This window comes from Pygocentrus nattereri, chromosome 18 (genome assembly GCF_015220715.1).
Source record: "Pygocentrus nattereri isolate fPygNat1 chromosome 18, fPygNat1.pri, whole genome shotgun sequence".
In the NCBI taxonomy this organism is placed as follows: Eukaryota; Metazoa; Chordata; class Actinopteri; order Characiformes; family Serrasalmidae; genus Pygocentrus; species Pygocentrus nattereri.
Window position 1 is genome coordinate 33,308,126 of NC_051228.1, and position 11,353 is coordinate 33,319,478.

Below are 11,353 nucleotides of genomic sequence, written 5' to 3' on the forward strand. Positions count from 1 at the left end.
CCACTCAGAGAATGCTAATAGGAGCGGGTGATGTTTCCGTCTGAGACATATAACCACGTTTTGTTTCGCCGCAAAAAGAGCAAATCAGATTATATGTTGTGTTCGAAAAGCCACACCCTAAGGCTGGTTATGCTTGTCAGTGTCTCAATAACGCAAGCGATGGTGTCAATTTGACGGCTTGGCAGATGTCTGGAATTGACTGAGAAAAGCACAAATGTGAGCAGCACCGTCTGTCAGCTCCTGAGGCAGGCCATTGCTGTTTAGATCTGATTGGATTTTTTAAAAGAAGGCTTAGTCAGCTCAACTTTTGCCTTGGCTGGAAAAACAAATCAAAACCCAAATAAACCCTCCTTGAATTTGAAGATCCATGTTGTTTTTGCGTAAAATCAATGCGGTAGACTTCAGGTAAAAATACAAGTAGAAACTTTATTTTAACTGTTTATAGATGGGGGAAAAAGTCAAGTAAAGATCTTGGTCAAGAGCCAAAAGATACAACAAAGAGAGAGATTATCACAGACAAATAACATAAGAATAAATAAAGAAAACAAACATCTTCAAGCGATTCATTCTAATGGAGGCTTTTTTTGGAGGATTTCCTGGGCTTTCCTGAGGTACTTTGGTCTATAAAGATTCAGTCTGAACCTACAAAGAACAGTCAATGGAAAATCTCAGTCCAAGATTTGTTTTTTTTTTTTCTTTCAATCAAACTACAGGATAACGTGTAGTATAGATGGGATCTGGCTAATCTATGGTGTCTCCCCTTAATATGCAACCCTCTTACAATGATGGTTCAGTCCATTGACGGATGCTTAGCCAAAACAACATGTTGTGGTCTCCTTCAATTCATGGTACCCCTGGTGGTTAGGCTCTGTAAAAAAACAGAGAGGGCTGTTAGGGGTATAAATTCTACCATGGACCAATTTCTTTTAAAGCCTCCTTTAGAATTTGAATACTGAAAAATCTGATGTGATGTGTTTAAATAGAAGGCTTATAGAAAACAACTGCCTTCACTCATTTGAGTCACCCATGGTAGTATTACTTCTGCACAAATTACACCAAAAGGCGACTTAAATGACTCGAGGCGATTTGTTTTCATGGCAATCATAGCACAATAAGACATATGTTGCACTGGTCACTATTCATTGTTACTTGATTTACAACTCAGTGTACACAACTAGATCTATATTCACATTGATAAATGTCATGACACCCTAAAATAATCTGTTTATCTTCACTTTTGATATACCCGGCCTTTTAAAACTAGGCTAAACCTCGGCTAAACGTACCCTGATCTCTTGCATTAATAGTCTGAGGCAGAGATTACGTGAAAATTCTCTGAACGTCCCATATGATGTACACAAATATGCCCACCAGCAAGACACGCTTGAGCATATAGATGAGAGTAACTGTACCGAGCGTCATGTTCTCCTCCACCAGAGGGCGCTCTTCAGGGCAGTTCACCACGTTCCCCCTGGCAGCCCCGAGCACAGTCATGATGTCCACCAGGTTGTGCTTGCCCTCCTCCCTGGCCTCCCTCAGCTCTTCCTCCAGCTCCTCAGCCGCCTCAGCTGCCTCCTCAGCCTGATCTTCCGTCAGCATGCCTTTACCCTTCTGCACCTGAGGGGGAGCCAGAGAGCACAGGGCCCTGAGGCGGCCGTAGGAGCGAAGGTGTGCCACGTTAGCCCGTAGAAACAGGAGAAGTACGTTCAGGTCATTGAGTGGGCAGCCCAGCTTCTGGCCACTGACGAGGCCCAAGGCAGGAAGCACCTCATACAGGGACAGTAAGTTGGTGTCCCAGCAGAAGAGCCGCAGCAGACTGAAGAGGACGACTGGAGCTAGCAACACATAGATGGCACCACTAGCCACGCTAATGACCTGGAAGACCATCAGGCTGGTCATCTTACATTGGACCAGCTCCGGCACCCATGACTGCTCCCGGAGAAGGCCGGTGCGGACGAAGCAGCTGAACTCGTCCTGTAGGAAGGCCGAGAGGTGGAAGTAGACCAGGTAAAGGCAGGCGGTGGACATAAAGGTCAGCAAGAGGAAGCCGCGCAGGAAGAGCATGCTGACCAAGAAGTAGGAGCCATGTTTGCACTGCATGTACCTCTCCAGCAGGGGGTAATCAAAGTAACGTTTCCTCTTGGCTCTGGTAACAGCAAATTAAACAGTTTCTTTGAAGCAGATGACCACTTTCTTTGGACAAAGAGATTTAAATACCTGCTGTTCAATAACAGTTTCAATAGTAGGCCTAATGAAAATCTTCCAGCTACAGCATATTCATACTGATTTTATTACCGTCTTATAATAAAGTATCACAAGAAGGAGTGTCTTGGAGTCAAGAACAGTGAGTGCCTTTCATCTCTGATAATTGACATTACATTTCTGCCAACTTAGCACTCATCGTGCTACTATTTAACAATTCTGTCCAAGATTCCTTCTTTCATGTTTGAAAGCTGAAACTGAGAAGAATCATATGTAATTATCTCTACTGGCAGATGCAAGACAAACGGAAGAGCAAAGCAAAGAATGCCAACCCACTTGGCTTTCTCCCTTACCTCTGCAACTCCATCTGGAACTCCTGCAGGTTCTCCGCTTTTTGTTTGAGATCCAGGATGCTCTGAGCCAAACGCACCGAGCGGTTGTAGGACTTGTCCAGCTCGTCGATGATGAAGAGCAGGTCTGAGCCCAGGCTTGGCATAGCCAGGAACTTCCAGATCAGAGCTGGCAGGTACATCATCATTGCCATCATGAGCAAGGAGTAGGGGAATATCTAAACAGCGCAAAGAAAAATCAAAACCCTTCATTAGCTTTGCTTCATTTTAATTAAAGACAAAGCTCACTTCAAAGCCATGTTGTTGACATATTTTTAATGCCTAGATGGGACCGATAATTTCACATTAATTAGATCTCTCTGTCAGTAATAGATTCTAACACATTTAAAAAAAAGCAGCAAGTTTCAAAGCTCAGAAGAACAAGTCAATATGTCTAAAGCTTTGTTGCTTTTCTTGTTAGCAATGTTGTGAAGAGACCCCCACCTTGTGCACCCACAGCGAGCGCTCTTCGAAGTTTCCATTTGTGTCAGACTCATGGTGCATCAGCGAGTCCCAGCAGTATGTGTCTACATATGCAGCCTGCTTCACTGTGAAGTTGCTGGGAGGAAAGCAGCTAATCTGTGGACCTGAAATGACAATGAAACAAAGTTGGCTAGTTTTAAACAGCCTTAGTTTCAGTAATCCTGGCCCTAAAGCAGTAATTTACTCTGACTATTGTTGATCTGCCAAGACAAGCTTACTGCTTTTGTGCTTATCTGTTAGACTAATGTAGCTAACGAGTAATGGAAACCTAAGCCTTGCTAATTAGCATCATGCAAACAGCATGCATAAATCATTACACACCATCCATAGGGTTTAATATGATGTCTGCCCACCCTTTGCAGCTATAACAGCTTCAACTCTTCTGGGAAGGCTTTCCACAAGGTTCAGGAATGTGTTTACAAGAATTTTTGAGCATTCTTCCAGAAGAACATTTGTGAGGTCAGACACTGATGTTGCCCTAATTTATCCCAAAGGTGTTCTATCGGGTTGGAGGTCAGTCAAGTTCTTCCACACTAAACTCGCTCATCCATATCTTTATGGACCTGCTTGGGCCGTCCCCAAACTGTTCCCACAAAGTTGGGAGTAGGAAATTGTCCAAAGTCTCTTGGTGCTGAAGCATTAAGGGTTCCTTTCACTGGAACTAAGGGACCAAGCCCAACTCCTGAGAAACAACCCCACACCATAATCCCCCCTCCACCAAACTTTACACTTGGCACAATGCAGTCAGACAAGTACAGTTTTCTTGGCAACCGCCAAACCCAGAGTCTTCCATCAGATTCCAAATGGAGAAGCGTGATTGGTCACTCCAAAGAACACGTCTCCACTGCTCTAGAGTCCAGTGGCACTTTACACCACTGCATTTGACGCTTGGCATTGCGCTTAGTGATGTAAGGCTTGGATGCAGCTGCTCGGCCATGGAAACCCATTCCATGAAGCTCTCTACGCTGTTCTTGAGCTAATCTGAAGGCCACATGAAGATTGGAGGTCTGTAGTGATTGACTCAGCAGAAAGTTGGTGACCTCTGCGCACTATGCCCCTCAGCATCTGCTGACCCTGCTCTGTCATTTTACGTGGCCGACCACTTCGTGGCTGAGTTGCTGACATTCCAAATCGCTTCCACTTTGTTATAATAAAATATATAAAATTTGAAGTATTGAAAAAATAATAAACAAAAAATGTGGCATAGTGTAACATTTTGTGCTGTATTTTTTACAATACATTAGGATAGAAATCATGCATCATTAAAATGCCATATTTAAGTTAAAGGATTGCTGACTTTTTTCACCTAGAAAATCAACAAAGTATATAATTCGACCAAACTTTTGTGTATAACTGTACTGCAATCTATTTTTAAAATAGATTTAAATGGATTCTCAGACACAATTTCTGTCTAGTCCTGAATTCAAGTTATTTTCCACGGATGATTCCTAATTGGAACTGGCTTAAAGAAAACCAGCCCTGAAGTCTTTTGTACTGAGAGGTCATATAAGGAATCAAAAGTAGTTCGCTTTAAAGAACTCTTCTGGCACTGTTATCCCACCAATTTTTTCCAAATTTGTTAAGGTGTAAACAAAATCATGGAGCGATTTGATGTGAAATGTGTCATTCTAGATAACTAAGCTGAGCCCAAATTGTACACAATGGTGGGGATAGTTATGAATATGCTAGATATGTATATGTTGCCTGACGCCTGAGACATTGCTATAGGATAGTTGAGGTAAGGTTTTGGATTTTTTTAAACCATTGTGTCATAAGGCAAACTTTACCCAAATAAAAAAGTTTTTAAATTTACCACTATATTTCCATTATATCTAAAAGTCAGAGGACACATGATGGTTCACTGGTCATTTTAAATAGTAAATTAAATGGCTATATTTACATCATACTCATCATGACCTCTGGTTCCTATCACCACCATACTCAAGAAATCCAAGGTTCTCAACAGTGCACCGTTTCAGATCGAGATTGAGAGTGGAGGCATGAGAACTACACCCTACTGTAGACCACGTATCATCAGTGTATCACTGCTATCATCACTGGCACCTGGTGAAATGGAAAAGGCAGGGCGTGAGAGGAGGGTGGCACAGTTTTCCTAAATTCAGGGTTTATTTCAGGAGTACAGATGGTAGAAACCACAGCAGCTGCAGCAGCAGAATGAATGCCCTGCCTGGTGTTTCTGGTCCATGAGGGTGTGACCCCACCACTGAGCACAAGCCAAGCCCCTGCTTTTTATAGACCGCTTAAATATCTGTGTCTCCCTCCAAAACGTACAGTCAACCCCCAATTTACTTCCCGAACAAGACATTCCCCACAGCCCTTTTAACGGACAAGTGCAGGGCAGAGAACATGTCTCGACAAATTACATGATACGATGGTGGCAGACATGGAAGACTTCTTATTTCAATGAATGCCACAGTGTTAGCCTAAGCGGAGACTGAAGTTTGAACAATGAACGTATCAAGAAACAGAGCATAAGCAAAATCCGCTGGAAAGGTCAGCATTTTTGCCAACATCTCAATCAGAAAACTTAATATTCCGCCCCTGGATAGCTGTGTTGTGCAAACATTTCCGAACACAGACCGTGACCAGGAACCAGCCTCTACCAGACTGTACCAGACTCTGCTTGCTCTGCACGTCTGATGCTTTAATTAGCATATCCTCTGGTTAAACTGAAATAGAGAACTGGGAAAGAGCAGGCTGACTGTAATTACAGACCCTTGTCATCTTTCCACGTCTCTCTTAATCATCCTCATGCCAATTAACATCTGTGTGAGCTGATTGCAGACCAACTCCTGAGGAACTGATTGCAAACTCAAAGTCACCCGCCTGCCCTGCACAAACAGTTTCCTCTGGCAAGACGATGCTAGCAATGTATTGGCATTTGCATCTAAATCTCCAGTGGCCTGTCAGCCGGGAGCCTAACGACCTTCCAAAACAAATGACCATTACCACCTTGCAAAAGGTGATTAAATATGTTGATTCATGTTCCAAATAATGTTAAATCAACATTGTGACATTAATGGTTAATTGCAGAGCAAGCCAAATTAGCCCAATTTCCGCTGGTCAAATGAACATCCAGCTAATATCAAAGCCAATATCAAAGGTTTAAAAAGCCAGTGCCGAGCAGTCAGTCACCAGCCCACATTAGTCTAACACCTCCTCAACATCAGCACCGGCTAATTCTATTGTGCTCTTATCTCCAGTATGACGCCCTTTACAGTTTTTTTGGACAGGGAGCTAATTAGGTAACTCCAAGGCACTAACAGTTCTTACATAAAACTTAAAAATAACTTTTGGTAGGCATACATAATTGCATCTACTGAGCCAACGTGGAGTTGGAGTTCATATAACTTTCTTTATAAGACTTCTAAGCCTGGGAAAGTCCAGTGAGTGCCAAAAGTCAGCGATGCCAGTGCTATTCTGCTTAAAGGTTTGTGAAACAAATTAACAAGTTTGTTTTGCTCACTGTTTCTCTGATTCACACTACTGAAACTATTTTAAGGAAGACTGCTAATCTGCACTTTTAAAAAGAATAATTTAAGGGTTATTTAGGAGTTCTTTAGTAAAGAGTATGGTTCTAATTAGTACCATGAGTTCTATAAATAACCATTTCATCATTGCTGTCTGAAGAAAAGCTCGTATCTCCATTTTTGACATTTTTCAGTTTTGACATTTGAAAATGCCTGTTCCTCCTTACACTGTATGTAAATTTCAATGACAAATGGATTGGCCCAAAAAAACTCTGGTTCCACTGACTTACATTAGAAGTACAGTTGTTTTCCTTCTCCTGTAAAGTTACCATTTTGGAGATGCAAGGTTTTGTTCAGACAACAGCGATATACTTAAAAAGTTCTCTGCATGGTGAAATGACTGTTTGGATTGATGGAGAATGTGTCTTATATGGTTCAATATAAAACCTTTTAAAGAGCACCAAAAAGGGTTCTTCTCTTGTCACAAGCTTGACATTGCTACAGTAGCAGAACCCATTTCACCACCCCTTTAACTCATGATTCTGTATAGAACCATTCCCTTTACAAAATAACAATTAAACAACCAACTTTTTTTAAGAGTGTAGGATAATCAACATATGGATGAATTGCTGATCCTAGATCAGTGCTCATACAAATGGATGTAGACAGCAAAGATGCTAACCGATGGAGATTTCTCGTGCAAATGCCAAAGACACCAGCAGCAGTGGAAGTCCCACAGACACAAACTTGATGACTTTGTCTAAGGGCAGCTCCAGTTCCAGGTGGCGGATGCGGTTGTCTCCATTGCTGTCTCGAAGCAGGGCATCAGACAGCACAGCCTGAGCGGCCGCGTTAGCAATGGACATGTCCAAGACTGTTGAGAAGAAGATTTACAGATGACACACATGTAATGTGGAATAGAAAGCAGCTAAACCAACCAACTACAGCTACAGTCAAAGTTAAAGGTGCCAGAAACGGAGCGTTTGAGTGATGCCATAGTGGAGCAACTATAAGAACCGGTCTATACGTGGCTCATTATAGAACAAAATGTGCAAATCAGGTGTGTTAGAGGGGTGAAAGTTCTCCACCTTTTTCAAAGTGAATGGACCTTCCACATTCTATTCTAGATCCTTTTTCAGCTAAAATCCTTGCATAGAACCGCATGTCTCAGCCATTTATAAATGCCTTTAAGAGTCTATATAAATAAATGTAAGAACATAAAAAAGCGTAAAAACAGTGGATCCTTGCATTAATTATAGTATTGAAGGAAAATGCAGCCTTGAGTGATGTCCTATTTGATTACTTTTATAGCCCAGTTCTGCGGCACTTTCTCTTTGTTGAGGAAATCATTACTACATTTTGGTTAATTAGAATCCATTGATTGCCAGTTTCCCACATGGAATTATGGATTAATAACTAAGATATGTGTGTGAAAAAATGCAGTACCTTCAGTGCTCCTGATGCAGTGGCTTCAGCAGTGACCTATTCCTGAGGCTGGAGAAGACAAGAAGGTGCTGGCGAGGACTTTAAGTACTAGAGGAGGGCTGAACTAAACAGGAGGCTGGACTGGCCAGGGTTACGGGGTAATTAAAGGGGTTATAGGACTCTGGAGAACCCATAGGGAAGGAGCAGCAACAGAGAGGGAGACAGAACAGGGGAGCAATTAGAGAGAGAGAAAGAGAGAAAGACAGAGGGAGAGCAGTAGAATAGAGTAGGGAAGGGCTACAGGGCAGTACATCCCTAAAATGCGCATGAGGCTGGTGGCGCCCTTCCACTTCAAGCACGCCTGGCTTTTGTGGCTTTTCCTGCCCCTGTCATTGCCCTCACTATTTATATAACGCAGCCAAGAGCAGACCTACCACTTCACTGAACTACCATGAGAAATCTGGAGAACTGCACTTATTTCTGTGCTGTATGTCTCAGAGCTTTTTGGAAATTCAGTTACTCAAGAGTCCTGTTTAAATGCACAACAGTCAACATAGCTGCAAGTTGCATGCAAAATAGTGGCCTTCATATTACAATGATCCTTATTTCCTGGATAAAAATGGTGACTGTACATGCTATAATGTTTCAAAACTATGAAATGGCTAGAGGTCTTTAGGGACATGATTGTTTTTGGTGTGTTACAATGAGGAGGTAAGAAGTAAGGCCAGAGCAAACGGACCAAACGCCAACAAAAACAAACCACCGCACACTTTTAGGTCATTCCTGTATGTGGTTGTTGGGTGAATCTAGTTCTCTACTTCTTCACTTTAGCTCGTTTGACTTGCCGTTCTAAATAACGGTCAGTGTTTATTGCTGAGTGTTTGGTCGATGTGTTCCAGCCTTAACAGCCTCTCCCCATCAAAACACAACAAAAATAACTGAAGAACTATCGCTAATTCATAGTTTTGCTCGGTGGTTTTACTCGCCAAATCATAGTTTAATTTGGTTCTTTAATGACCGAAAGCATAATAATCAAAAGTGGTTTAATGACATCACTGCAAAGAACCTGCACCTTTCTTTTTAAGCGTATAGCTTCTTTAAAGGACCACCCATTTAACATCTTGTGGAGAACCAAAAGGCATGACATTGCTCCAGAGTACTTGCTTTGTATCTTTATTCTGTAAGACTGTAAAGCGAGGCGTACATCTAACGTCTAGACAGCAGTAGGACCTGGAGCCGATATTGGATGTGATCAAGTACACTGAAAAAATTGTGTGTTAGATTTACTTGATTTAAATGTGCACATCATATACATGAGAGATGGATGTAAAATGTTTTACTGGAAATAATGGATACATTTAATTCAAGTAAGTTAAGCGCATCACTTTTTTCAGTAGACCCAGCTCGACAAAATAAGAATGAACCACATACCAAGAAATACGAAGACCACAGGCCCTGAAATACAGGCCACATGTGTCAGGAGCAGTCTGTAATCTCTGATTATTTAAGGGGGAAACCTGGACCAAAGCGATACTTTGATTTTAGAGAACTGTAATCATCGTACTGCAAAGGGCCCCCACCACCCTCCTACCACCCAGCTCCACCTAAAACAACCCAGTAAATGCGCATATGCTATGCTCTTCGAAAAAAAGAAGCCTAATGACTGTCTTGTTTTGGAACACAAGATGTTTCAGTGCACTACACCGTTAGAAATAAAGGTTCAGTGCAGGTACCTTTTTTATTCATCAAGGTAAAAACAATGTAAATGTACTCAAAAGTACAGCAGTGGTCCAACTGTGTACCTTAAATAAGTTTTTTCCCAGGTTAAAAGTTCATTTTTGTATCTTTTCATAACCGAATGTTTTAAAACAGACCAATAAAATAAAAAGTCGGGGTGTGTGGAGTCAATACAGCTTAGAAAATATCATTTTAATGGATTATGGTTCAGTTATGTTCCCTGACTAATGGTACTGAGATGTACCCTTGAGGGTACCACCACAGTGCTAAGAGGGGAACTGCACCAGTGACAGTTTAGAACCTTTTTTTCTGAGAGTGTAGGTAACACTTATCCAGCTCTTTAAAGAAGCTTTACTGTACTTTCCAAAGTTTCCATAATTTCCAGGAACTTGACAAACCAGCATTAATAATAATCCTGTGAAGTATTGTTGACACACTGATTAACACCCACATTGACTTTTGTGTTTTTTTCCATCCATGACCAAGAAAACAGGTGACAGTTTGTTTGGGTGGCCCACTTTAGGTTCTTATTAATGCTCTTGATGATCCTTTAACTAAATAAACTATACTGCCAAAAGTATTCGCTCGTCTGCCTTCGCATGCATGAACTTGAGTGACATCCCATATTTAATCCTTAGGGTTTAATATGATGTTGGCCCACCCTTTGCAGCTATAACAGCTCCAGCTCTTCTGAAAAGGCTTTCCACAAGGTTCAGGAGTGTGTTTATAGGAATTTTTCACCATTCTTCCAGAAGAACATTTGTGAGGTCAGACACTGATGTTGGATGAGAAGGCCTGGCTCACAGTCTCCGCTCTAGTTCATCCCAAATGTGTTCTATCGGGTTGAGGTCAGGACTCTGTGCAGGCCAGTCAAGTTCTTCCACACCAAACTCGCTCATCCATGTCTTTATGTACCTGCTTTGTGCACTGGCGCACAGTCATGTTGGAACAGGAAGGGGCCAAACTCTCCAAACTGTTCCCATAAAGTTGGGAGCATGAAATTGTCCAAAATCTCTTGGTGCTGAAGCTTTAAGAGTTCCTTTCACTGGAAGTAAGGGGCCGAGCCCAACTACTGAAAAACAACCCCACACCATAATCCATTATGATTGGAACACCTGAATTCAATGATTTGGGAGGGTGAGTGAATACTTTCGGAAATATTGTGTGTCTCTTTACCTCAACCCACAACCTAAATCCAAGCATAAACCATAACCATGGTCCTAATCCCAGCCCTGACCCTAATGCTGTTGGTAATCATATTAGTTACACAATACAGTTTAGAAACCTTTTGATAAGTGTTTACAGAAAACATATAGAAGACAAATGTATTCATTATTAATGCTTCAGTTTGTGTCAGCTAGCGCAGGTCTTCATTTAGTTCTATTTAAAACATACATCATTATTTGCTGAGATTCCTGATTTCTTAATGCCAAATAATGCCTGACAGTTAAGGGAGCTTTAATGTGAAGTGTGACCAAAGTAGATTTGATGTAGACAGAGGTCTTTAAAGTGCATTTGGCGTAATTGCTGTTTTGAGAGGTTTTCAAAGCATCGAGTGAACAGCTCGCCACCCACACACACCACTCACCCCACACACTCTAATCTATGCTTTCACTGTAATTCCTG

At 41.8% G+C, this 11,353-nt stretch overlaps 1 protein-coding gene across 1 annotated transcript; it reads right to left on the minus strand.

Moving 5' to 3' along the window:
- Nucleotides 1–406: 406 nt before the first annotated feature.
- Nucleotides 407–8,178, minus strand: panx3 (pannexin 3). Its single transcript, XM_017691287.2, has 6 exons — nucleotides 8,012–8,178; nucleotides 7,248–7,439; nucleotides 3,036–3,178; nucleotides 2,556–2,770; nucleotides 1,413–2,146; nucleotides 407–868 (listed from the first exon to the last, which is right to left on the minus strand). The coding sequence occupies exons 2-6, from the start codon at nucleotides 7,429–7,431 to the stop codon at nucleotides 810–812; spliced, it is 1,335 nt and encodes a 444-aa protein (XP_017546776.1). The 5' UTR covers nucleotides 7,432–7,439; nucleotides 8,012–8,178; the 3' UTR covers nucleotides 407–809.
- Nucleotides 8,179–11,353: the final 3,175 nt, after the last annotated feature.